General features: G+C 37.1%; 3 protein-coding genes and 2 pseudogenes across 4 annotated transcripts; 3 read left to right on the forward strand and 2 right to left on the reverse strand.

Moving 5' to 3' along the window:
- Positions 1 to 1,442: 1,442 nt before the first annotated feature.
- LOC125194748 (uncharacterized) lies at positions 1,443 to 3,803 on the reverse strand (annotated as a pseudogene).
- Positions 3,804 to 6,504: 2,701 nt separating this feature from the next.
- Positions 6,505 to 8,403, forward strand: LOC125192682 (putative F-box/LRR-repeat protein 8 pseudogene; annotated as a pseudogene).
- Positions 8,404 to 8,916: 513 nt separating this feature from the next.
- LOC125195797 (protein RER1A-like) lies at positions 8,917 to 14,062 on the forward strand. Of its 2 annotated transcripts, XR_016128704.1 has the most exons (5): positions 8,917 to 9,495; positions 11,985 to 12,165; positions 12,275 to 12,336; positions 12,688 to 13,508; positions 13,722 to 14,062. XR_016128704.1 is itself a non-coding variant. In XM_048094033.2 (4 exons), the coding sequence occupies exons 1-3, from the start codon at positions 9,131 to 9,133 to the stop codon at positions 12,326 to 12,328; spliced, it is 600 nt and encodes a 199-aa protein (XP_047949990.1). In that variant the 5' UTR covers positions 8,933 to 9,130; the 3' UTR covers positions 12,329 to 12,336; positions 13,722 to 14,062. The 2 variants fall into 2 exon arrangements, 1 of the variants encoding a protein (XP_047949990.1); XM_048094033.2 differs by lacking the exon at positions 12,688 to 13,508 and having other exon boundaries at positions 8,933 to 9,495.
- Positions 14,063 to 15,182: 1,120 nt separating this feature from the next.
- On the forward strand, positions 15,183 to 17,184 carry LOC125197970 (protein RICE SALT SENSITIVE 3-like). Its single transcript, XM_048096452.2, has 7 exons — positions 15,183 to 15,569; positions 15,706 to 15,759; positions 15,843 to 15,974; positions 16,039 to 16,147; positions 16,219 to 16,260; positions 16,338 to 16,394; positions 16,483 to 17,184. The coding sequence occupies exons 1-7, from the start codon at positions 15,424 to 15,426 to the stop codon at positions 17,056 to 17,058; spliced, it is 1,116 nt and encodes a 371-aa protein (XP_047952409.2). The 5' UTR covers positions 15,183 to 15,423; the 3' UTR covers positions 17,059 to 17,184.
- A 754-nt stretch (positions 17,185 to 17,938) lies between these two features.
- LOC125195794 (low-temperature-induced cysteine proteinase-like) lies at positions 17,939 to 20,938 on the reverse strand. The gene is made up of 5 exons (XM_048094031.2): positions 20,450 to 20,938; positions 19,216 to 19,451; positions 18,957 to 19,097; positions 18,383 to 18,832; positions 17,939 to 18,292 (listed from the first exon to the last, which is right to left on the reverse strand). The coding sequence occupies exons 1-5, from the start codon at positions 20,892 to 20,894 to the stop codon at positions 18,200 to 18,202; spliced, it is 1,365 nt and encodes a 454-aa protein (XP_047949988.1). The 5' UTR covers positions 20,895 to 20,938; the 3' UTR covers positions 17,939 to 18,199.
- Between the last annotated feature and the right edge of the window lie 6,420 nt (positions 20,939 to 27,358).

Raw genomic sequence — 27,358 nt, forward strand, 5'->3', positions numbered from 1 at the left:
GGCAATACAGCAGCCAAATTATGGTGTTACCAATTCACTTTTGACAATGCCATGATTGCATCAAATTCTGATCATGGTAATACGAATGCATATCGACTAACACTTATTACTACCTAAAAGTATATGGGTCAGTGAATAGCACATCTTTGACCAGGTTCTTTGAGTGGGAAAAAAAATCATTAGAGCAACGAAATTATAACTCAAATTTATTTGAAATTAAGTGCAAAATGCATAGAAAAAATCGAGTCTTATATTTCAATTTCAAATGAGAAGATATTTTTGTATTTATTTAACTAAAAAAATCTCAGTTAGATTCATTATAATTTACTAATGTAATCAAGTATACTAATTACTCTCTCCATCCACTATTTAAAGAGCTATTTTAACTTCGCATAGATTTTAAGAAATTATTTGACTTTGTGAATAATGTGAGACTAAAGTTCAAATTTGATCCATTACATTTACCCTAAAAACTTTTTGGTCCTGTATATTAATTGTGTTACCTTTTGATCTCAAACAATATGTTTTGGTCAAACATGTTTTGACCAAATTAATAATTTAATTATGAATCTAATTATCTAGATTAACCTTATTAATTTAATGTTAAAATTTATGATATACTATTTTATACCTATAATAAAAATTATATTAAAACCTATGAAATAATAAATAAAAATTTAATTTAATTAAAATTGATAAAATATTACATGTAATAAAAATGAAATTTGTAAATATTTTATAAATTTTAATTCAATTTGATTTTTACTAAAAGTAAATGAATATTTATAAATTTTAATATTTTTAGAACCAATGTAAAATAATCCCTCCATCCCCTATAAATAGAAACATTTGAAGCGATAAGGATTTTAATGCAAAATTAGTAAAATGATAGAAAGATAGAAAGAAAAGTGTGTTAGTGAAAAATGAGTCCCACCTTCTTAGAAAGAAGGAAATTTTCTAAAAAGGAAAGTTTCTATTTTAGAGAAGGGACCCAAAAAAAATAATTTCTACTCCTATTTTAGATGGGCAGAGAAAATACTAAACTTAGACTAGTCTAAATGTTAATGTAACGTGGGCTTATGATGAGCATACATGCACACAAACTAATTCATGGACGTCATTTTTAAGGTTTGGGCTCAATCCACACAACTCAAAACTTTGGCCCATTCCATTTGGCCTCTTTTGAAATTGCCTCATGTCGTGATCAAGGTGAGGAGCGCATTACTTGTGTTGAAATCCAACTTCAAAATAATTCACATCACTTCTTATTTGGGCTAAATCGGCATTTGGATAATGAGACTATTTTATTTCTCCTACTACATTTCATTGCACCCAGTGGCGGAGCCAGAGATTTCATAGTGGGGGGTCCAAAATTAAACTTCAAAAAAAAATTACATAATTAAATTATAAGGTTCAAAATGTAAAATTTAAATGCAATCACATCATAACATTTGTCTTCTATTCTTCATCTTCTGAAATCGCTGCATAATAGTTTCATTAGTAACTTTAACAAACACATCTTTTTCGATGTAAGGAACTAAGCAATCATTCAATAGTTGGTCTCACATGCTATTACGTAGAGAAGTCTTGATGATCTTCATTGCTGAAAAGGCTCTTTCTACTGATGCAGTGGCAACTGGTAAAATCAATGACAGCTTAACTAATAAATAAACCATTGGAAAAACTTCATGTTTCCTTGTAGAAACCATCTTTTGAGCAAGACCACTGATTCCTGATATTTGTGAAAACTTTTCATCTATGCGCACATCGAAAATAAAGTTCTCAAGTTGATTTTCAAGCTCAGACAAAGCAACTTCAGAAAATTCAGAAGGATAATACCGTGCAAGACGAAGCAGCTTCTCCAAATCAAATGCAGAAAATGAATCCCTAGGATCAAAACATGACATGCATAAAACTAAGTCTGTGTTGACTTCATTAAAACGTTGATTCAACTCCTGAGCTTGCAAGTCAATAACAGAACAAAAGAGCTCAACTCGATAATAGTGGAGATTCTTCATTTTCTCAGCTCTACGTCTTCCTTTTTTTCGAGCTACAAACTCATCTTCCATGTCAAGCACATCCAGATCATATTTGCTACAAAACCTAGAAACATCAGCAAGCAATATATCCCAATCTTTTTCCCTCATTATTTGCAGACGTGATTTTGCTACCTTGACAAGATTCATCGCATTAACAATGTCTTGATCTTTCTTTTGTAGCACTTGAGAGAGTTCATGTGTAATTCCCAAGATTTGCTTCATCAGATGTAACACAAAGACAAACTCAAAACTATTTATAATTTCTAACACATCATCAGCTTCAGCCCTTATTGAATCGTCATGACCATCCTCCCCAACATACTCAAGAACATCAACAATAGAAGAATATAAATGTATCAAGCTGACAAGAGTACCGTAATGTGAACTCCAACGAGTATCTCCAGGTCGCTTCAATGACATTTCTTGATTTAGTCCTCTTCCCGTGCTTATTTCATCACTTGCAATCTCTTTAATAATATTCTCTCTCTGTTTCTCCCGAAGTATATCTCTGCGCTTACAAGAACCTCCAACAGTATTACACAAACGAGAGATAGAATTATAAAAAGACCCGACAATTTTATGTTTTTTAGCAACAGCAACAATTGTGAGCTGAAGCTGATGAGCGAAGCAATGTACATAATAAGCACTAGAATTTCTCTTGAGTATCAAACTCTTCAATCCATTGAATTCTCCTCTCATATTGCTTGCGCCATCATATCCTTGACCTCTCAAACTAGATATACTTAAATCATAAGTAGATAACAAATAATCAAGTGCTTTCTCAAGTGAGGTTGCAGCTGTATCACTAACATGAACAACACCAAGAAAACGTTCTATAACACATCCATACTTGTCCACATATCGTACTACAACACCCATTTGCTCTTTGACAGATACATCTCGACACTCATCGACTAATATAGAGAAAAATTCATTTCCCATATCATGTACAATAGCTTTTGTTGTCTCAACATCAAATGCATTTATAATATCTCTCTGAATATCTGGTGATGTAAGATTGAGATTTTCCGGAGCATTTTTTAGCACAACACTAGCTATCTCTTCATTGCAAGAAGAAATAACTTTCAAGAACTCAAGAAAATTACCTTGATTTAATGATTCTTCTGACTCATCATGACCGCGGAAAGGCAATCCTTGCATTATAAGATAACGAAGAGAAATAATCGTTGCATTTAATCGCAGGCGGTAATCAAGCTTAGACTGTGTTGACTGTTTTGCAAAAGAGACCTCAATGTGTTGGGCTTGATTCATCAAATCCTCACATGCTAATCTACACCTGTTATGAGCACTTTTATGGTTTCCAACATGATCTCTTAATCTTTCTTTCTTGCGCCAGACCGTAAATCCCCCTGATACAAAAGCGTCTTGTCCATTTCCGTGGAGTCTTGAAAAAAGATAGCAATATAAACAAAAAGCTGCTTCCTTCGTAACACTATATTCCAACCAATCCTTAAATTCATCAAACCAATGTGAGACAAATTTACGTTTTCGATTTCCATCTACTGTAGGACGAAAATCATGATTACGTGGTTGACACGGACCTTTAAGTAAGTAAGCTCTGCGAACTTGTTCTATTAAATTTGGTGGATAACTCATTATATCAGGTCGTTCTCCTGGATCACTTGGGAGATTCTCTAAATCAACCTTATTTTTATTTTCATTGGATGATTCTTGAGGTTGAAGAAGTGAAGGTTCAACTGATGAAGAATCAACGGAAGAAAGTTTCTTGAAATAACGATCCATATATCTACAAAAATAGTCAACAATAATTAGTAAAAGAATATAAATCATTACACAAAAATATAAACAATTACACAAAACATAATAAAGTTCATCTTATACTTTACAACTAAAAGAATAAAGAGTAACCAAAATATCACATCTAAAAAGTTGTCATTACAAACAATAATTTAGAAATAACATTGGGACTCACACTCACAAATCAAATAGTATAAACCTATTAACACATACACATCAAATAAAGAATTGGGGTTAAAAAATTCCAACAACAGAACAACCATAGCATTGAATTACATACCTATCTTCTTTCTCCCCCTTTGAATTATTATTGCAACCAAACAAAAATACAACTATGTAGAAAAATCAATTAAATTATATTTGAGTTTTGAAATATACCTAATTCTAAATAACCAATTTCAGAATTGGAACGGCTGAAGGATATAAATTTTTTGAAACCTATCACTAATATTATATATATATATATATAAATTAAGAGGAAAGTAAACCTATCACTAATATTTATATATATAAATTAAGAGGAACGAAGATTCTGAAACCTATATCTAATTTTTTGAAACCTATCACTAATATTATATATATATAAATTAAGAGGAAGGTAAACCTATATATAATATTTATATATATAAAATTAAGAGGAACGAAGATTCTGAAACCTATATCTAATATTATATATAATATAAATTATAATTATAGTGAAATTACTAAAATACCCCTAGGTTTTTTAAGAATTGATGGGGGGACCATGGGCCCCCCTGGCCCCACCCTCCCTCCGCCCATGATTGCACCTTAGTGCTCTAAGAATAATAATGTCTCTATTATGTTGAGTAGTGCTTAAGTGATATAAATTGATAACAATTTTGAAGAGCATGCCATTCCAATGATTTTGGAGAATTATAAAATCTTGACATACAAACTAAGGTTTGGAAATCATACTCTCCAAATAACTCAATCCCTCCAATTTATCAATAGATGATTTGAATCACCATATCAATAGGACCCCATTAGAAGATGATTTGAATCACCATATCAATAGGACCCCATTAGAGCATTCACAAATCACAACAGACAAACATATGGAAATTGGATCCCATAGAACTTTTAGTGAATGGCACTTTTTGTGTAGTAATTGAATACACATATTTATATACAAAGCTTATCAATTCGGAAGAAAAGAATGAGATAACAAGAAAACATGACTCATGAGCCTCACTTGAGAACAAGACCAGAGGCAAACCAAAATTTAAAGTTCGGTTCGAATCGGATTATTTAAAAATTTCAAATGTTCGGATCAATTATTTTAAAACTTGAAGTAACCAAATATATTTATATTGTTACAAAAATATATTATAATCATAAATATAACAAATATAAAACCTTTGAACACTTGCAATACCATAATGGTATTTGGAGTATTAGATTTTTAGAATTTGGTAGTATTAGATTTTCAAATTTTCAGATTTTTGGTTATGGATTTTTTTATGTATAGTTTTTGTGTGATTTTGGATTTTTCAAATTGAATCGGATTTAGAATTTTTGGACAATTCAGATTGGACAAGATTCATTTCTCATAATTTTGGACTTTTGTATCAGATTGGATTGGACAAAAGATTCGAAATCCGATTGGTGACCCTTAGAGTGTCCAGTGGACAAGCCCATGACACAGATATCACTTTTATATATTATATGTGTGTAGATATTAATTACGTATGAGTTTCCATAATTACATATGATTTGTGTGATATTAATCTTTAGTTGATTTGCATAATTGTAGGTAGTAGTAGTTGTTTATCATTATGCTGCAATAGTTCTATAATTACAGATATCATTATTTCTGATTTTGTGGATTTATATTGTACTCCACATTTAAACTTTTATAAGTATATTACATGCGTGTGTTGTTATATCACATACACACATTTGCAAAATTTTCAGATATGAAATTAGGTAAATAAAACTTGTTTATTTGTATATGTACAGTGTCATCTCATTTGGTTATAAAAGTTTTAAACTTGGCTCAGTCTAGCCCAGCCCACATACTATCTGGGCTCAGACCCGGGCTGGGTCCATTATGTATATCACAACCCAGGCCCAGCCCGGACCGCCACCGACATGGGCCTGGGCCGAGCTGGGCCTAAATGTCGCCCGACCTCATCGGGCTGGGCCGGCCCAGCCCACTTGACACCTACACTGTCCACAATAATGTGGACAAGCCCATGACACAACCACAAAAACTTGGTCAGCCTAATAGTGGATTTATCCACAACAAAAAAACATAGTAGTTATTTTATCAATTGTTGGCACAAATCACATTATTTATAAAAAAAAAAAAAAATTTGGTGGTCGGCGCTGCCGCCCCGCAGCCCTAGTCACTGCACCCCGTCCTCGTCGACTACTTGGCGCGCCCGTGTTCTCTCTTCCCCCCCGGCCTCGGCCGCCCGCGTCCTCCCCTATAGAGAGCCACGATTCACCACTATGGACACTCTTAGACTAGCCTCACAATAGGGAGAAGAGTTGTAGGCTTGTAGCTCATAGACATACATCACTTTTACAAAATACATTAAATAATAATAATAATCTTATCTTAAGCTAATGGGCTCTTAATCAAAATTTGAATGCAATTTGTTGAACGAAGTGAAATGATTTTTTATGAAATAAAATATAACCTTAATTGGAATTGAAAGCAATCTGAAGAAGCTAATCCTCCAAGATAATTTTGCGATTGCCCGCACTCAACTAACAAAATTCCCAATTTTATTGGAACAAATTTTCTCCTAATCCAATAAAATTATTAATCCAAAATTTTCCTCTACTGAATTCTTCAAACCTAGAGAAAATCCCCAAATTTGTGCAGAATGGGTCAATCAGCTTCCAAGCCCAGGCCTCAAATCTCGCCGGTATTGGAAGGGAACGCTTCTCGCCTCACCTCCGACGCTGACGACGACGTTTCTGGATATGATTACACATTGGATCTACCAGATGAGTGCTTGGCCCTAATTTTCCACTCACTCGCCGCCGGTGATCGGAAGCGCTCCTCCTTGGTCTGCCGCCGCTGGCTCACGATCGAAGGCCAGAGCCGCCAGCGCCTCGCTCTCGACGCGCAATCGCAGCTGGCCGACGTCGTTCCGAGGCTGTTTTCTCGATTCGACGCCGTCACTAAGTTGACTTTGAAATGCGACCGTCAATCCGTCAGCATCGGCGACGACGCCTTGATTTCGATCTCGCTCAACTGCCCGAATCTCACCAGAGTGAAGCTCCGGACCTGCCGTGAGCTCACCGACGACGGGGTGGCCGCTTTGGCGGAGAATTGCAGGAATTTGCGCAAGTTTTCGTGCGGATCCTGCAGCTTTGGGGTTAAAGGCGTGAACGCTTTGCTCGAGAATTGTGCATTACTCGAGGAGTTGTCGGTGAAGCGTCTGCGCGGCATTACAAATGCAGCCGCAGCCGAGTCAATTCGGCCGGGGAAAGCAGCGGCGACGCTGAAGATGATCTGTCTGAAGGATCTCTACAACGCGCAGTGCTTCGGAAAGCTGATTGCCGCAGCAAAGAATTTGAAGATTTTGAAGCTGTTTAGGTGTTCCGGTGATTGGGATGAATTGCTTGGAGTGCTTGCTGATGGTGTGTTGGGGCTGGTGGAAGTTCATTTCGAGAGGATTCAGGTCGGTGATTTAGGGCTTTCCGCTATTTCAAACTCTGCAAATCTCGAAATTCTGCATTTGGTGAAAACCACTGAGTGCACCAACATAGGGCTTATGGCTGTGGCCGAGAAATGTAAGTTGCTGAGGAAGCTCCGCATTGATGGATATCGAACGAATAGGATAAGCGACTACGGTTTAATTGCCATTGCTATTAATTGCCCTAATCTGCAAGAGTTGGTCTTAATTGGTGTGAATCCTACGCATCTGAGTTTGAATAAGTTGGCTGCTAACTGTTTGAATCTGGAAAGATTGGCATTGTGTGGCAGCGAAACCATTGGCGATGCTGAGATCTCGTGCATTGCTGCAAAATGCATTGCCTTGAAGAAGTTATGCATCAAGAGCTGCCCTGTTTCGAATCATGGCATGGAGGCATTGGCTGGAGGGTGTCCCAATTTGGTGAAGGTGAAGGTGAGAAAGTGTCGGGGTGTGACCTCTGCGGGAGCGGATTGGTTGAGGGCGAGCAGAGGCTCGCTTGCAGTGAATTTGGATGCTACTGAGCCCGAGTTGGTGGATGCAGTTGTGCACGGGGATAACAACAATCAAGCTGTGGTTGATGTGGAATCGGGCATCATCGGGAGGTCAGGGTCGTTCAAGGTGAAGCTTGGCTCCATCACGGACTCAATCAGGAGATGGCGGGGCTTTGTAAGCAGATTCCGGAGTAACTTGGGGAGAAAGTATGCTGATTAGGAATGGACTCATCTGTTCATGTGTGTATATTCATTGTGCCATTCTTGCCTTGCTACAGTAATTAATTGTGATTGATTTATGAAGTGAATATAGCATTTGTTTGTTGGGGAAAAGTGAAGCTTTGATTTCTTGTGTTAGTTCAATTTGTGATGAATACTATACTGATTCAACCTCATGATGCCATTGGTTTTGGATTTGGATACTGAAATTGTACCAAATTTAGCAATGCTGTTTTAAACAACAGATAATTGTCAGTTTGGTAACGCTGTTGAGTGGTGCGTTGAAACACATATAGCGAAATGAGCAATGATGATGCAGATCATTATTGATGATATCTGTATAGGCAAGTGATGATCTAGGATTAGTTTGAGAAACACAACTTATTTGGGTAAAACGTAACATACTCCTCCCGTTCTCAAATAATGATTTCCTTTTGCATTTTGATGTCTCATTGCCACAAAATTAATCAATTTCTATTAGTATTAACAAGTTTTCTTTCTTATTAGTAGATGTGATCCATCTTATAAAACTACTTCATTTTTATTATTGACAAGCTTTTCTTTTTTGATGACTGGGGTTCTATTTTACAGCAATCATACTTTTTTTTTAATCTATTTCATAAGTATTTTACTAAATTCATATCGCCATCTCGAAGTTTGTATTTTTAAGAGAAAATATTATTTTGTGGAGTTGTAGACATCTGATTAAATACAGTGAAAATTGGATACGAGTATATAAGATTTTATTTACTCTCAGTATTAAATTTAGATTCGGTCTTTCATTCCCTTCATTTAAAGTAATAAGATTAGTTGGAAATGCGAAGTCGCAAGGCAGAAGTTGGTTCGTGAGTGTTGAATAATTATTTAAGTATTTCAGAAACAAATATAAATAGAGTAATTAATAAATAGGCAAAAAGAAAACTGAAAAATGAATACCGGCGGCGGAGCAGGCGTTGCCGACGAGAACACGAGCAGCTCCTCTTTCTTGCAACTGAGCCACGAGGTGTGGCGGCGCTACCAGCATCTCCTCGACAAATCGACGCCGCTGGAGCTGTACCGCTGGATCTTCCTGGCGGCGATCGCGGCGGTATTCGCGCTGCGCATCTACTTCGTCCAGGGTTTCTACATCATCACCTATGGCCTTGGAATCTACATCCTGCAGCTTCTGATCGCATTCCTCTCGCCGCAGGTGGACCCCGAGATCCAGGGGCTCACCGACGGCCCCGCCCTCCCCACGCGCGCCTCCGAGGAGTTCCGCCCCTTTGTCCGCCGCCTACCCGAGTTTAAGTTCTGGTAAGATGAGATCTTCTATCTTCGTCTCTTGATTTTGCACTTAATTGTTTATAATCACTGATTCATTAGAACAAGTGTATCAAGTTGTGTGAGACTTAATCTAGCTATGGCATTCTCATCTAGTGTATCCTGGACCAAATTATAGGTTTGTGATATCTTCCATATGAAATTACTGGTGTCATATTGTAAGGTATCGGGTGCACCTACTAAAACAAGTTGCGGACGACTTGATTTAGCATGGCATTCTCATCTAGGATGTGTCCGAGTGTATCCTCGACAAAGTTTTAGGCTAGGGACTATTCACCGTGTTAGAACTTCAGATTGTGCCGGTTTGACTTTGTGGAATGATATTGTTGAGATCGTGTATTTGGCTCATTTACACGGGGATAAGGAATTGAGAGTCATTCCGTGCCAATGATCTATGTGTATCCAAGTCTAGGGCTAATCCAAGAGGTGAAAATGTTAACTTGCATCATTACTGCAAGCCGCAATGGGACCACTGTTAGAGAGAAACCTGAGATTCTCATGTGCCTTATTAGTAGGTTATGGAGTGGAGTAGCAGGCGAGGCAATGAAAGGAGAAGCAAGATCTCTAAGTGTTTGCTTGACTCTATTATCGATGATTTGAATATGTATCAAGTTTTATGTGGGAGTTGCAAAATAAGTATTTACTCGACGTGTTCCTTGATGTAAGAGGATCTGAGTTATTCTTGTTTTAAGTTAGTTCGTGTTAGAGATTAGAAAGTCTCGGAAGGAGAACTGTTAAAACCCTATACAAGTGAAGTGGACATGGTATTTAGTTGAGTGTATGTATGCTAATGGAGTTGTAGGATAGAAACTCTTTTTAAAGTATAAAAGTACTACTTGGTACCTGCCTACTTAACATGTTATCGTGCATAGTTAGTCATTTTAAGTTTTCTTCTTTCATTTCTCTCACGTCTTAATTTTTACTATGAATTTAGGCAAGCCTAGCCTTGCTCTTTTTTGTACTAGTAGTCCGTGTGTGTCTGAACTCTGAATGGGTAACATAAAGATTCCTGGTTTCTAATGATAGGGAGAGTAGATTGGCAAGTTCTCAATAGAGATGGTGCATTACCTGTGTGTCTGTGCTTATGATTTCAGTTTTAACTTTTCATATTTTATTCATAGTAGATGTCGATTTCTTTGGAAACAACTCTTTGTTAGCTTTGCACATTTACACGTACCTCAAATGTCATGCCTCTTGATTCTCACTGACTGAATCATGGCTAATAATGCCTGTTCTTGCTAGGAAATTGTTGTAGAAGAAAGTAGGCAAAAGTGTGCAAATTAAATTGCTGGCTTAATGGCTCATTTTCCCTCATAAAGTTGCAAGTGTTCATTTGAATTTAATTGAAGAGACTCCTTGCATTATCCACTCACTTGCCTAGCCAAAAGCTTAATTATGGTTCTCCATCAGGTTTCTTCGTCAAAACACAGTTCCATGCCCCATTCCCTTTGTAATATCTTCACTGCACTTGAACAGTAAGCAATCTGCGAACAATATAAGCATGAAATCAGTGTGGTAAAAGCCCTGAACTTATACTACATTACTACTGGTAGCGTCCTTTTAGAAATTTAATCTAGATACTAGATTTAATATATTTTTCTTTGTGCTCACGTTTTGAGAATGTCTCATCTCTATTCATTAACCAAATTCTTTATTGTTGTCTACTATCAGATTTTCTTGGTCAAAACATAGTTCCCTGCCCCAGTTGCTATGTTAACAATTTCGACTGCAGTTTAATAGTGACTAGTGAGCAAGCAAGATGATGGATGTTTATACGCAAACTCATTGTCTAGTGTCTGTGAGATGAATGGGGTGGTATATTTGATTTAGTCGATTTTAGTATTGGTAAGATGAAACTCCGTCCGCCCCCTTAAAAATAGAGGCTTTGGGGACAACACGGGTTTTAATGCAAAATTGGTAAAGTAAGAGAGAGAAAGAGAAAATATGGTTGAAGTATAGTTAGTGGATGGTGGGACCCATATTATTGTAAGGGTTTAGTTTTGAAAAAGTTCCCAAAATAGACGTGGACTAATTATATAGGACGGACGAAAATGACAAAAAGAGATTTTTTTGGGGAGGGAGTACTTAACTGATATGAAAGCCAACAAGGTTTTACTGTTCATGTCAAGTTTACACCCATGTAATGATGTACGTTTTCTGGACCAGTAAACATCATCGATTTGTAATGCTGTTCAGTCTATCTTGCTAGTCCTCTATGCTATGAATACTGGTTCAATCTCCAATGCTGTATAGTTTATTGGAAATGAGTTTATAATATTTTATCGTAGTTAAACTTATCTTCTTGGATTTTTCACTATGAGTATTTATTTGATCTCCTATGCACTATAGTTTAAAGGAAACTGCGTGGTTTTAATATTTTATCTTTTGAATTTTACCGTAGTCCCTTCTAATCATAATTTACAGGATGGATAGATTGATCTCTTCTTCTCTCTCTGTTGTAGGCATTCGCTTATAAAGGCTTTTTGTGTTGCTCTATTGTTGACATTCTTCAGTGCCTTTGATGTGCCCGTGTTTTGGCCCATTCTTATGTTTTACTGGTCAGTTCTGTTCTTTTTAACTATGAGGAGGCAAATCATGCATATGATCAAGTATAAATATGTCCCTTTCACATTTGGGAAGCAGGTGTGTCCTCAGTCTATAGATTGTTATAAACTTTCTACTAAATCTGTTCTTTTAGTTTAACTTTCCAGTTCCCCCCTCCCCTGTTAAATTTCTAAATCTTTTGCTTCAGCGTTATGGGAAGAAGACAGCTCCTACTGACGAGGCAAACACCAGAAGACCATAGTTCTTAAGGTAGATCAGGGCATTAGAATTTTGAAGATACACATGTTTTCAGTTAAATTTGATTTTTAAGTACTTTATTCTTTTAGTATTCATGACTCATGAGTTGGCATCAGCAATTAATTCTTAGGTGACTAGTGAATGTTCTTGAAGTTCATTTTCGCTATCTGATTGGCGCTATGTAAACTTTCCTGTTCAACTACATGTCTATGCACTGTCCTGTCTTGAAATAGTGTATGAATATTATAAAGATATTTATGCATCTCATGGTAACTGTGGTCCTCACTTTCCCCCCTAATAAAAAAAAACGTCAGCTTCATAACTGTGACCACTGACCATCATAGTTGTCTGTGCTCCGTGCAGGCTTTCAGACAAGTACCTTTCAGCCTAAAAATAAAACAAAATTAATCTCTCTGGTATTGTCAGCTTTTACTTTAACTTGCTGTTGATGCCACTTGATGGCATAAATGTTTCAAGCTTAAGTTGGCTTTTCCTTTTATGGCAGTCTTTCATAAAAACTTCATCTTGATGCATGGGGAATCATGTCACTGGCTGAAAAGAATGCCAATGCATATATGAGTTGTAGTTTTTATAGTGAGTTCCTATTATGTGGTTGTGAATATGTGTTTCTTACCCTTAGGATATTGTTTTCATAAATCACAAGAGATGGACGGTAGCTTTTACTCCTGGAACAGATGAAAAATAAACTTTAGCTTGGCAGAAATTCCTCTTTGAAATGCTCTATCCTAAAAGATAAGGGAAGGTAGTAGGGAGGTTGATATTATTGGTGGGATGGAAGGGACCATGTTATTGATGTCATTGTAGAAAGGGGTGGCACACTCTTCTACCTTGCTATTCCTACTTGTCAAGTCTCTGTACTAGCCTCCATTTGGGTGCATTATTTCACCTTGGCTTGTCATATCAGAGTGTTCCATATTATATAAACTTCAGTAATCAAAGACATTTAGTCTTGCTAATTGCCATCTAAAGTAGTATGCTTACTGCCTATGCAACCAATACCATGTATGCTATTATGTATGAGGGATGTATCTGGGAATCTAGTCTCTTCCCATACTGTCTACAGAGCAATCATACTTACATCAATGGCACGGTAAAAGCTTAAACTCAGATACATGATGTAACATCTTCTGGACAGAAAGGCACTTGAGTTTTTCTACGTCCTGGTAAGTGGGAAATTGAGATCCGGATGAGTAGTCTATTCGTAATTTCATTTTTGTTTTTGATATCTGATGAAATAATGGGTTGGTAATATTGGTTCAATTTAGAAAATTGATTGGTAGATTTGTTCTTTCTATGAACTGTTGTGTATGCTTTGCAAGTTGCATCGAATTGAAGAGATGTATGGTGGTAACTGCTGATGAAGATAACTCTTTTAGGTGATAAGCCTGTTGGTGACGGCATTGTTTGAAGCCATATATGTAAATCCAGATTGTGGGAATAAACCAGCTAGGAATAAGATGAGGATTGTACCCAAAAGAGCAGCACTCAGAAGGTGTATGGGGCCTTTGATGGATGCTCTCACCACTAACTCAAGGATTGGGTGGAGGACCACCATTTATTGGTCTCGTGCGACCGGCCCCAACTTCCCCTCTCTAGAATTTGGAATGTTGCTCATCTCAATTTTTAGCTCTCCAAATTGTGTTTGTTTACTCCGTTTTTTTTGTATTCTAATGCCTCACTTTGATGTTCAATTAAAAAATCTATTATTATTGCTTTAGGTCTTTAAGTGTCTCTATCCTTCCTTTCGCATACAGCGCCCACAGTTATATCTATCCTAGCTACATCTTCTTCCCGGGGTTGTTGAAATTTAGTTGAGTTCAACATTTGAGTTGTTATTCTGTAAAATAGTTTTGTGTTATTTATACAAATTTGAACTTGTAATTTCTCAATCTTCCATTTGGAGATTTGTTCTTATGGTGGAAGAATCATGCTATGGTTGAGACAAAGACGCAAGTTGTTGCCCTGTTCCAAGTGATTAAGAGAAGTTGAGCAACTAGGGTGCCGTATGTCAATACTGATATGGACTAATGCTGAATATTAAATGCTTGACACAGGGGTGAAGTATGGAAGTTGGTTGAATTAAATCTACTTAAATTTGCATTGATTGAAAATTTACTCATTTCTGGTCCACAATATGTTGTCTTTTCTTCATTGTAGCAGTCAAGATATGCCCCCATATTTTGGCCCTTATATTTATCCCAGAGTTTTTTAGGTGATGAAGGTTTAAAGTGGCCATTATAATTGAGACAGATTAGATTACAGCATCAGCTTTTAGAATGTCACAAACAAAACAAATTTTTAAAACCAAAGTGGAAATTGATACTGTATAACATAATGCTGTCAGTGTACTAATATAGTACTAATGTGCTCCTTAGATTTATGTCTGTATCCCAGATCTGAGATTTGATCTAAACCCTTGTGGCTGGGATTGCAATGGTGCTGTGAGGGGGCAGGTTCGAAGAGGATGTCGTTGTCGTGGATAGTGGTGGTGTATATACTCTTACTAATTCTAATAGCTTCATTCTGTTAAAGCTCCATGATCCGAAACAACATTGACGATTAACACTCTTGATTAAAGTCTGTTTGATCTGGGATAAAAACGTTGAATTTGAAGTCGTTTGTGTTAGAATATAGCATCTGGTTAGCTTGCACAGTGAGGAAATGCCTCAGAGTTAAAGGTGAATGATAAAGCAGTAAATTTCTGGTCAGGTTTTCTTAGTTTAGGAGAAAAAATGTCATTGTCAAAATGTTTCAAGAAATATATATTTAGACAAATAGTTCCATTAATTGATAAGGCCAGCATCATTTTGTGAAGCTGTGATTAGAAATGTCAATAAACATAACATGGTATATATACCACAAGATAAAGAGGATATCTAAGGGAAAAAAACAGCATGTGATGGAGTTTTAGCACATTTGCTAATGCAAAAATATTGCAAATCCTTGTGGCTTGGTACCACAACCTCTCTTTCACTGCTCTTATTTCTTTTCCTTTTAATTGCTGCCACAACAAGCACTAGTCTTTGTTCCTTTAGCCTGTGGTGTTCTCTCTCCTTTTCTCTCTCTCATAATTGAACAATGGAAGGTGGACTTCCTATGCTCAACTGCTTGTTACAACATACACTCAGAAGCCTATGTGCATGTTCCGATTCCTCTCCGACCCCTTCAAAGTGGGTGTACGCCGTCTTTTGGAGGATCCTTCCGAGAAATTATCCACCTCCAAAGTAAGCAACTTTTCTTTGCTCAGGATAGAGGACAAAATGAAACATCTGACATTCCTATGGCCATCATTGCTTTGATTCTTGATTCAGTTGTTTTAGTGGTTGCTATTGTGAGAACATGTCTTTTGATCTTGTCCAGGTGGGATCATGGAGGCAGTCTCCTCGATCGAGCTAAGGGAAACAAGAGGAACTGGTAATGCATTGCCTGCTTCACAGCCAAATTTTCCAAGTTGGCTAACAATCGATTTCTTGACTCTTCCATGTTTGATTGATCAGGATTCTTGTGTGGGAAGACGGGTTCTGTGATTTTTGTGAGTGCGAACGAGCTGGAAATGGATGCGGGAGGAGAAGGTTTGGAGCTGACATCTTCTTCAAGTTGTCTCATGAAGTCTACAATTTTGGAGAGGGGTAAGATCCCTTCACACTTTCCACAGATATACAGTGGTTATTCAAGTCTTACAACCCTTTACAGATTGGTGGGTAAAGTTGCATCAGATAACAGCCATAAATGGGTGTTTAGAGATAGCCCAGCAGAAACTGATCCTAGCTTCATTTCCTCATGGAACGTATCCATCGAGCCGGTAAGAGACATCCGCAATCTTTTTACATCTTTCCATTTCACTGCTTAATTTCTTGAATCTCTCGTCAACAGAAGCCGAGAGCATGGGAGGCTCAGTTCAGCTCAGGCATTGAGGTCAGAAGCTGCATCTTTTTCTTAAACTTTTTTATCTCTTTGCATCAGATTTTTCAACGAAAACTTATACATGACAGACTATCGCGCTAATACCAGTTCGAGAAGGTGCAATCCAACTAGGCTCATTTGATAAGGTATGTATAAGTATTTGTTAGCAATCAATGTGTTGACACCATATCATACATTTGTAAAACACAAGATTTTGTTTATGACTTTAATCAGGTTGTTGAAGACCTCAACATGGTGCTAAACATACAGAGAAAATTCAGCTACCTTCAGAGCCTACCGGGCATATACACTATACAGAGGCCACACCATCCGAACCACAGTCCACAACTCGACTACACCTCTGCCCCGAGACTTATGCAGGCGACTGATGACAAGCAACAGATGATAGGCTTGGAAAGGCAAAACTACGAAACCTCGCCTACTAAGCCCCTCTACTTAGGATACAACAACGCCCCACAAATCTGCAGCGCTGAAGCATCATCGTTGTGGTCTATCCCTCCCCTTCTGCCCTCCAACCTCGGGCCATTTTTTCCAAAGGCACCGTCTCCATATTACGCTCCTCAAGGCTTTGGTCATGACGGCGTCTTGCTCAATAGCAATAGCATCGCTATAAAGAGCGATGGTGTTCACAAGTTAGAGGGTGATGGAGGCGCCGTGTCCTTTGGTGATATTGGGGCTGTTGATGTTGTTAAGGTGGAAGCCGGAGGCGGGCGAGAAGAGGAAGCTGGGGTGGTGGCTTTAGGATTTGAACTTCATAGAGGAGCAGAAAAAAAATGTTGTGAATCTTGATCCATTTTTATGTTAGATACCAATGCCACTATATTGTTACTGTACTAGGCTTATTTTTGCCATCGTGTGCAAGGAATTGTTCATATTGTTATATATAGAGCAATAATACTAAGCGATTATTTGTTATTGTATTAGCTTATGCAATTCTTCTATATATATTTGTGTCGAAACAATTTAATCAACTGGAAATTTACAAAGACAAAGATATTAAAGTTGCTATGCATACTGCAAGAATATGTAGTTTACAACCCAAATAAGGTTTGGTAGAATTATTAGAGAGAGAGGAATAGTTGTCACTTTGGAATGTTTATGAACATTCAGCCATCAGTGTCATGTATAATTTGGATGTTAGGAGACATCATATGATTAGTTTTAAGCAACAACTTTAATTAATTTGGTTATGGTGACCCGTGATTGAACGGATTTGGACAATTGCATTCTTGATATTTTTAAGGAAAAGTGTATTTTCTCTAGCGACTTTCTACTTTTTACTAGTGAATAGTGATGATAGTCTACACTTAGAATTGACATAACATAACTAGTAAGCTATATTTAGGTTGAAAAATAATTGTTGGCTAATTAATCGCACAAAAAAATGTACTAATTCAAACTGATTTAGGAGCTTATTCTCTTACTAGGTTTGCAAAATCACCTAAGTCGAAAATTGGAAAAGATAATTAGCTTCAAGAAGTAACATACTCAATGGTTAAATTTGATATTTATATCCATAAAATCCAAATCTTGCAGCAAGTATTATAAAGCTTGATTTTATCCTGATGGGATCGAATGATTCAATTCCATCAAAATACTGAACTTTGCATATCTACAAAATTCAAACGATAATAGTAAAAGGCAAGACAGAGGAAAGGCAAATCGATAGTTTATCAAATGGAAAAGGGTTTTTCTTGAATGTGTAAAGTGAAAAGGTACAATCATAATTCTCCGAAGCCGAACTTCCTGATCACAGCACCAATTGTTACATCTTAATCATAAATAATAATCCAAACTATACACAAGAACCTCTGCATTGTTTCTTGAGATTCAAATTTGCAGCAAATGGAGAAATAATATACAAACCAGAGCTCCCATAGCTTCTGATTTCAAAACGAGGAGCTTTGCCTTCTTTCAATCCCCAAATATCTCAAAGATCACTCTTGAGGCCTTGTCTACTGAAGGAGATGGGTTTGGCGAGAATGCGTTTCATCGCCTGCACGCTGAGCGGGTTTTCCTGGCTCTGCACATTTCGTTAATTTACATGAGCAACTAACTAAGCAAACAAGAATTAGGGGGGAAAAGAGCAAAACAGGGACGGAATGCAGCTCACCATTGAGCAGGTACCAGCGCGGACGTTGCACACAGGGTAGTCATGGGGGCAGCAACTGTAGTGGTCCTCGCAGCAAGTGGCACCCTCGAGAGGGCAGCATCCCCATGCGAAGCAGTACTTTCCGTACGAATAGATGCAGCAGCAGGTTGTGCTCTCAGGGCATTCATAGTACTCGTCACAGACTGAGGGTTTTGGGGTGGGGGATGGGGGAGATGGACCCGGGTTAGGGGGGTTTTCGCCTGTCTTGGTAGGGTACGAGGGCTCTATAGCGATTCCACAAAGACCAGTCTTGTCTGCAATGTTGCGCTCCATCCTAAGATACCCCTCCTCTCCCCAGCTTGAACCCCATGAGTTCCTTACGATCCAATAATCCTTACCGTTTTCAGTGCCGTATCCAACAGCAACCACACCATGGTCCAAGTTCGTCCCACACTTTCCGGTGAATATACCCTGATGAGGTTCAGAAGGTGAAGTAAGTGATCATGTACTGAAACCACAAAGACTAATTGAACTACTATACAATGCCCAGCTAATGGATAAGACGTATTAACGTGCTACTGAAGACAGAACTTACTGATTGATAGAGCTGGAAGTCCCTTCCACCAGCTTCAATGGCAACGCTAATTGGTTGGTTCGCAACCGCCTTCTGCAGCGCCTTCTCATCATTTACGGGTACGTCTTCATAACCATCAATGGATACAACTTTGGCGTTTTTCTGCAAATCAATTACCAGGGATGTCGTGTGTCTTTAGTTGCAGTGAAAGACGAACTAGAGACCTACATTACCTCAAACAAACTGCCAAAAAAATCAACATTTATACTTAAAAACTAACCCTGTAAGTATCACATTTGCCATCCCTTCCCGTGTAAGGATAATCCTCATCAGAGTCGATGCCACCATTTTTGATGATAAACTCGAATGCATAATCCATAAGACCACCATTGCACCCTTGGTTATAGGACGTATCACAATCCACAAGCTCTTGCTCGGAAAGAGAGACCAAAGATCCAGTTTTGATCTGATTGATACCTTCCACAGCAGCAATAGTAGAGAAGGCCCAGCAACTACCTATAAAATTCCAACAGTTTACGGGATGCATCAGTATCAAGATTTTGATTATATATATTAAAATGACAACAAGTCACTTCAACCCAAACTAACATGTCTCGCACAAGAAAATTCATCTTTATTTTTCTAAATAAAACAAATCAACATTTATATGACCACAATATTATGCTCTATCCATGTAGTACTATATATGCATCCAAATATTTTAATTAAATGCATAAATAAACCTAATTTTTTGTCAAATAAACTAGTTTTTGGTTGTACAAAATTTGATCACATAAATTCGTTGTATTTTAAAACATAGCAAGAAACACCCTTTATACGCTAACTTGTAAAATGATGCCAACTGTAAGTATGTAAACAAGTTAACATGTATCTCTTATTGCATTGTGGTGTTTTAATTCGTAAGCAATTTCATTCATATAGGTATATATTTAATGTTGAAAAGACAAATGATCAGAGTTCAATACATCAAAGAGCCAATGGCACACATGAAAACTAAACAACAAAAAAGGAGGCTCCTTTTTCGCTGTAAGATATTTATTCGTTGAATTGCCCTTTGGAAGAGGTCCACCAAATTAAAAGGTCATGTTCATTTGTCTACAAACCAATAGACGACAAAAACAACAGCACAGTCTCTTCTTATCCATAATCATTTCAAATAAGAAAATAAAAAGAATCGAGTAGAAGACAAACCAATTCCTATTTTTTATACCACCAAACCTAAACTACCAATAGTTTCATCTATGAACCCCAATTTTCTCCTCATCAAAACACCTTGATTTTGGGGATATAAATTTGTGAAAACACATAAAAACTGCTGTAAAAATTCTGGAAGCCCTACGGATCAAAACAATTAGAATAATTTACTTGTATTTAGATCCTAAAATTTGATAATTTGATAGCACACAGTAAAAATTAATAACTGGATAGATAAATTATCACTTCAATTAAGATGAAAACATTAGAATTTGAAGAGGCAATGAAAAATCAATTACCACAGCTGCCCTGATCCTTCACCGGCGCCACCGCGCCCTTGGTTCTCCAGTCAACGGATTCCGGCAAGGAATCGCCTTCTCTCAAGGCGTAGCGATCGCTCTTCGTCGCGCCGAGCCGCAGCGCCGAACGCGGCTTCGTCCCGAGATGCATCATCCGGTACTCCTGATTGGTCAGATCGGCGAAGCGATTGAGACCTAGCTTGTAGGTCCGCCCCTCCACGGCGTTCTGCTCCTGGATGTACCTCCAATTCTCCTTAAAAATCTGGAAGCGCTTCTCCTTCTCGCCTAGGGCATTGTAGGACTTGCCGTGCTTGACGTTCCACGACTCGTACATCGCATTCAGCTGCTCCTCGTCGTAGGAGATGATCGACATGTCGGCGGCCCATGCTAGGGCGAGGAAGAGAGAGAGGAAGAGAGAGAATAAAAGCAGTGATTTTGCAGCCATTGCTAGGTTTTAGGAGATTCCTCTTTTTCTGGGTGAAGATGAAAGAAGAATAGCAGCGATTATAAAGGGTGAAAAGGGGAGGGACTTTTTCGGCATTTACCAAATTTAAAAGATTCGTGCAATTAATTTATATACGCAACTGTGATTTTTTTTATAGATATATTGGGATAATATTGAAATGCGACTTGCATAATTTTAGGCTGCAAAATAGGGATAAGAAGGGCTATGATTCACTTTCCAATAAATAATTTATTTCAAAAGTCTTCATATTTTCTTCAGTTCTACTTGATTACTTATAACTTATTAGCTTCTGAATCGAATTTTAACTCATGTTTCAAATAAAGATATTCTGCAAGTCAATACTATGTTGCATAAGATACACTCCTACGAGCATTCCCAATGGAGGTGGCGAATTCTCGGCGATAAATCGCCGGTTATCGCCGAATTATCGCCGGCCATTGTGGCGAAGTCGGCGATAATTCGGCGATAATGTTGCCGTTGCTTCGCCGAGTGGCGTTCTAACGCCGGATTATCGCCGAGCGATCGCCGGCCACTGTGGCGACGCTCGGCGATAATCGGCGATAATTAAAATTTTTTTTTTTTTTTTTTGAACCCAACGGCTATTTTACATTCCACCCCTATAAATATTTCCTCCACTTCCTCCATTCATCACCCACAATCTTCATTCTCTCCATTTTCAATCTCTTCTCCCAATCTTCAATTTTCATCAAAATTATGAGCTTTTGGAAGAAAAGTTCCCGATCGGGTAAGGATAAGGGTAAGGGGAAAGAGTCGAGTTCACAAATTCCCAACACGGATGAAGCAAACGAGCAGTGGATGCAGTCGTTGTTGGCGATGGGTTCTCCTCCCGGCCAACTTCCATACGGGGGTCCGTCTCCTTTGCAGACTCCTCCGGCGCGGAGACTTTCTCCGTACTTCAACTCTGCCGGCAGAATGCCCTTTCCAGCCGACGATGTGTATCGGCCCCAGTTCGACACCCCCGGATCAACCCCAGGCGACCAAGAATCTCAGGCCGCGACACTGAGCGCGGAGGACTTCGAGGTGGAAGAAACGCCCACCGAGCCGCCTTCTAGGAGCGGGAGGGGGAAGGCGCCGGCGTCGTCGGCTGCGACTGATACGGGTTCCGATGAGAGGCCGAAGCGGGTAAGGACTACTTACACTCTGCAAGAGTCCGAGCTGATAGCCGACTGCTGGGCGGACACGTCACAGGACGCGGAGCGCAGCAACTACCAGACTGAGATCATATTCTGGGAGCGGATTGCCGCGAAGTACAGGAGCCACAAGACTGCCTCAATGAAGGACCATGGCAGCGAGGCGATCCGTCGGCATTGGGAGCGCCTCATGAGGGACTGCGGGCACTTCAACGGTATTTATTCTAACTTGATGACTCACATGACGAGTGGCCAGAACGAGCACATGGTCCGAGATGAGGCCATCCGGATGTATAGTAGCCAGTACTTGTCGACGAAGGGCTTCAAGTATTGGAACATCTACGATAAGCTGAAGGATCTCCCCAAATTCCGGACGGGAATGCACGACGCGCTGCACGGGAAATCGGTGCGCTCGCGACTTAGCGTTTCGGAGAGCGAGGGGAGCGCGGCCCACATCGACTTGAGTGGGGATGGTCCGCACGAGCGCCCGGAGGGAGTGAAGAAGGCGAAGGGGAGGCGGAAGGGGAAGGGCGCAACGTCGGAAGTCGCGTCGGAATCCGTCATCGACTTAGAAAAAGCCACTTATTCGAGCAATGTCGCCAATCTGACCCAGATGTACACGCTGTACTTCACCGGCGGCGGGACCCCTGAAGAAAAGGCGGCCCTCTGGAAATGCATCCAACACCTGCAGAGTACGCTGGGGCTCGATCCCGACGCCCCTCCGGCCCCTCCGTCTTAGATTTTTTTTTTTTAAATCTTTGTTTATTTGCGTTTTTTATTTGTAGTTTTTTTTTTCTCGTTGTATTATATTTTCCAATGATTAATACAACGATGAATTGTTCATTATTAGTCTATTTATTAAATACATTTGTAGGGAAAATTAAATAATATAAAAAATAATGATGTAAAAATGAAATGTTGAGTTAGGGAGAAATAAGGGAGAAATAAGGGAGAAACCAATGTAGCACTTGGCTAAAAACTGGGGATAAATTTTGGTGCTGATGTGGCGCTGATGTGGCAGGAGTTAGGGAGAAATAAGGGAGTTTTTAGGGAACTCCATTGGGAGTGCTCTACTAGGATATACTAATCTTTTTCTTACGATGAAATGAGTTTTTGATAACATAAATTAGATATTTAGATTTATTATTGGGATAAAACATGTAGCAAACAATAGATATATGGAGTATATGATTGTGGTATATGGAATGTCTCGGCCATGTGTCACAACATAATCCTTTATTTTAGGGAAGAATTACATAAGGAAAATAAGAGATATAAAAAATAAGTAACTAAAAAAGAAAATGAAATATCATAAGCAATCATCACCCAAATTCAAATTATTCAAGTAAATCAACTATGTAAATTGAACAAGTGGTGAATGTATGATGAGAAGTAGGACAAAGATGAAATAAATCATTTCTGCAACTAGTATATGATCATACATACAACTACGGCGGATCTAGTCAAAATATTAAAATAGCTACTAACAGAGTACAAAATATCTTCAATGTTTCGTGACACACATGATGTAATAATAATATGCCTCCATTCTCTACTTGGTTATTCGAATAACTTTTTTTGCAAATCAATAAAATTAGGGAAAGGAATTCGAATTTAGTTAATCAATTAACATACCGATGCAATCAATGATAATGAATATATATCGGTTCATTAAATAATCGATCTCATCAGTTTCGGTTTGGTATTTTGTAATAGATCCAGGACCAATGTACTGCATATATTTCTCATCACAAATACATTTCTGTGTGACTTTTTTCCCAAAATTATTCAAAAATGTCCAAAGGCCGTTGGCTAGTTTACAACGTAACGTCTCTTCTTTTTAGTTAATTGCGATTAAAACACACACACACTGATATACAATAATATAAATAATGATGATAAAATACTTATATTTATTTAATAATGACCAATGTCAGTGCTAAACCCATGTTCCTTCTTTTGACGTGTTATTAAAGGACAAGGAGATTTAATAGGAATAATATTGTTTATGGAATGGATTCACTGGACCATGATCCAAGATTCTCACTTCTGTTTCTTTTGATTTCGTATTTAATACTGTATTAAACTAAATGTTCTCGATAAGATTAGTGGATCTTAATAATTATACAGTATCACAATTAGAAAATTGAGGGAACTAGGCCAACCAAGTTTAGTTTAATTTATGCATCTTATACTTATCATTATAAATAATAAATTAATAATATAAATCCGCCTTTGTTAAATCGACCGGGTGGATTAACCTCTACTACTGTACTAGTTTTTAAACTATTAAATGGATAAACAAGTTCATGTCACTGAGAAGAATAATTACTGGGGATATAAATTTTCCAAGTTAGAAGAAGCCTATATATAAGTATACTGTATACGTGCGAAAAGAATTTTTGAGATTGGAAATAAAATAAGCATACTCTCTTCGTTTCTGAAGAACTTTTTTGTTCTTAGAAGATTATATTTAAAAATTAATTAACAATTTAAACTGTTCTTATCCTTAATCATTGCATCAACCGAAAGTACTCCATAAAATCGAAAGTTTTAGTATCCATTATTTTAAAAAAATTTGAGGTCGAACATGTACCAGGAAATAAGTTTTATTTTTCTACATGATGTAAAAGTAAAACTAATTCACACATGGAGATGGAGTATGATATATCCAAAAAAATTTATGAACAAGAAGCCAGTCAACAACTCTCCATGTCTAGAAACAAAAATCTCCTTATCCATAACCAAAAATGGGGCTTGGACGAAAACTCTATGAATGAGATACGATCAAATCAAAATACGTGATCACTTTTCTACTACTTGTCATATCAAAATTGTTTTATTGTTTATTAAAATAATAGGAGTACATCTTTTTCTTTCTTTTCCTTCTTGGCAATTTTTTAGATTAAACTAAGAGTAAACTTTCAAATTGGTCCCTGGATAATGAGTTTCACGTGTTCTAAGTTCCTGAACTCGAAAAAATATCACCACATATGATGTCCACATTAAAATCAAAGTTTCGTATGTCCCTTTTTCAAGTATAAATTCAAATAAATAAATTGAATTTTAATTTTTATTTGGAGTAATTCGTAAATTAGATGTTTTTATATCTATTATACAACATATATACTGGCATTATATTTGTGCAAATTTTTTTAATGCGATAGGAGATTCCTTATGATAGTATGGTTGCAAGAAAATGGACAAGTTGCAATTTCGTTCGTTCATTTTATATCTTTTGATCCATTACTTATAAGGTGTGCTAAAGATTCTCTGCACTTGAAATATCTCTTATATAATTAAAGACCAATAATTTGCTGCACAATTCGCGATATGAATAAAATACTACTCTGCAGATAAAATAAAATAAAAAAATGAATGAAATACGTGGCTGACGTCAATAATATGGTTAAGACTTTGAGTAAAGCCTATGTATGGTTGGTTATTCCTATTATTATGATTGGAGTATATATGTATGAATTTTAAACAAATAATAAAAAAATAATTGAAGAGATACAACTGGAGGAATAAATAAAGATTGACCTTACCTATGTGGACTGTCACAGAAAGAAGATAAATGTCATGAGGTTTCATTTTGTGGAGGCGTAAAGAGATTTATTAGTTGTCCGTTGTAACAAAAAAAAATCAACCCCCACCAAAATTATTGTTCACCCATTGGTGTATATAGTATTATTTATGTAAAATGGTGAAATCATAAAATTAATTTATAAATTTTGTTACTTGGTAGCTTGGGGGAGGAAAGTGGTGGGATTTTCTTAAACGTCAATATAAAAATGTGTGGTCGCACGGATCAAATTTCAAACATAAGGTTGGGTTTTGTGAAAAGTTAGACGAAATTCAAGAAATGGTACCTTTTCTCTTAATGATGATTAAAGAGAGTGATATAATTTCAATTGAAATTGGACCCATGATTAAGATATTTTTTAAAGATAGATGCAACGTCTTCTCTTCTTGGGACGGGCATATCATATCAGTGAATAAATCGAATCAACTAAATGTAGAATTCAAAGCTAGCTACAAAATAGGAAATTAATCTTCAATTTTCGAAATCATAGAAAAGTGAGTATTCGTTTGACATCATATAACTTAACAACATTTTTGGTCGCAAATTATCTTTATTTTTCATATTGCTCATATTTTATTTATAATTCATAATCACTAAGTTTCTTAATCACGAATTAAGAACTCACCCTAATAATGAGCAAAAATATTAATACTAATCCAAAAATAGTACTATTTCAATTAGCATGTTAGAGCTAAGTTGACTCACATGGAGTAATATTTATGCATATTATATATGCTTGTGTGATAGTTTAAATGAAATATGTGGAGGAATGTATAGACCATAGATATTGGATTTGGGACTGCTCCATACCTTCTTCATATTCACTAATATTAAGGTGGTAAAGCTAAAAGGTCCAATAAATCGGAGAGAATTAAAATATTGAATTTGATTGTTATCCCGGGTGCAGTTTAAAATTTGTGGACATGTCTGAATAAGTCATAAAATATAGAGGATTAAGATCATAAATTTCTAACCCTATAAATTCATGCTCAATTAACCCGCATCATACATATATTAATTAGCCTAAAATTCGAGAAGGCGAGACTTTAACTTGTTGAGTTGTGACCCGTGTAAAACTATTGCTTATCAAAATTCAGTTTTGTAAGTTCATTTTAATTTTATAAATTCAAAAACTAAAAAAAAAAATTAATTAACACTTCAATTTATAGTTGATATATTTGCATTAAATTTTTATTAATATAAAATAAAGTAGATAAAAATAAAAAAAATTCAAGTTTACTAAGAATATTATGAATTTCATATTTTAAAATTTATCAAAATTCAGTTTTGTAAGTTCATTTTAATTTTATAAATTCAAAAATAAATTTTTAGCATGTTATGATTCACCATAACATATTTTTTTAATGTCATCATTCAACACCTCGACTACCAAACGAGACCTTAGGGCATCCACAATGGGACGGACTAAGCGACGCCCTATGCACCGCCACGTCAGCATTTTATCCTCTGCCACTTCCACCTGCAATAGGGCGGACTATAGCACGCCCTAAGCCACGCCATAAGCATTTTATCTATTATTTGAATATTTAAATACTTCAAAATTTAGAAAAAAAAAAACTTCATTTCATTAAAATTAAAACATTACACTACGAATGTGAAAAAACTACAAATTCTCAACGGCGGTTGCGGTTCCAAACTTCTTCAATCATGTCGGTCATGAGCTAAGTATGGTCTTGTTGGTTGCG

This window comes from Salvia hispanica, chromosome 4 (assembly GCF_029641045.1).
Source record: "Salvia hispanica isolate PSC_SH4W2 chromosome 4, Shi_PSC_v1, whole genome shotgun sequence".
NCBI classification, from domain to species: Eukaryota; Viridiplantae; Streptophyta; class Magnoliopsida; order Lamiales; family Lamiaceae; genus Salvia; species Salvia hispanica.

Excerpts from the sequence above, each read along its gene's own strand:
- LOC125195797 (XM_048094033.2), top strand. The coding sequence starts at position 9,131 with ATGAATACCGGCGGCGGAGCAGGCGTTGCCGACGAGAACACGAGCAGC. Across the intron at positions 9,496-11,984 it reads CTACCCGAGTTTAAGTTCTG|GCATTCGCTTATAAAGGCTT; the intron begins GTAAGATGAGAT and ends TCTCTGTTGTAG. Across the intron at positions 12,166-12,274 it reads CTTTCACATTTGGGAAGCAG|CGTTATGGGAAGAAGACAGC; the intron begins GTGTGTCCTCAG and ends CTTTTGCTTCAG.
- LOC125197970 (XM_048096452.2), top strand. The coding sequence starts at position 15,424 with ATGGAAGGTGGACTTCCTATGCTCAACTGCTTGTTACAACATACACTC. Across the intron at positions 16,148-16,218 it reads GGAACGTATCCATCGAGCCG|AAGCCGAGAGCATGGGAGGC; the intron begins GTAAGAGACATC and ends TCTCGTCAACAG. Across the intron at positions 16,395-16,482 it reads AACTAGGCTCATTTGATAAG|GTTGTTGAAGACCTCAACAT; the intron begins GTATGTATAAGT and ends GACTTTAATCAG.
- LOC125195794 (XM_048094031.2), bottom strand. The coding sequence starts at position 20,894 with ATGGCTGCAAAATCACTGCTTTTATTCTCTCTCTTCCTCTCTCTCTTC. Across the intron at positions 19,098-19,215 it reads GCAAATGTGATACTTACAGG|AAAAACGCCAAAGTTGTATC; the intron begins GTTAGTTTTTAA and ends ATTGATTTGCAG. Across the intron at positions 18,833-18,956 it reads ACTTCCAGCTCTATCAATCA|GGTATATTCACCGGAAAGTG; the intron begins GTAAGTTCTGTC and ends GAACCTCATCAG.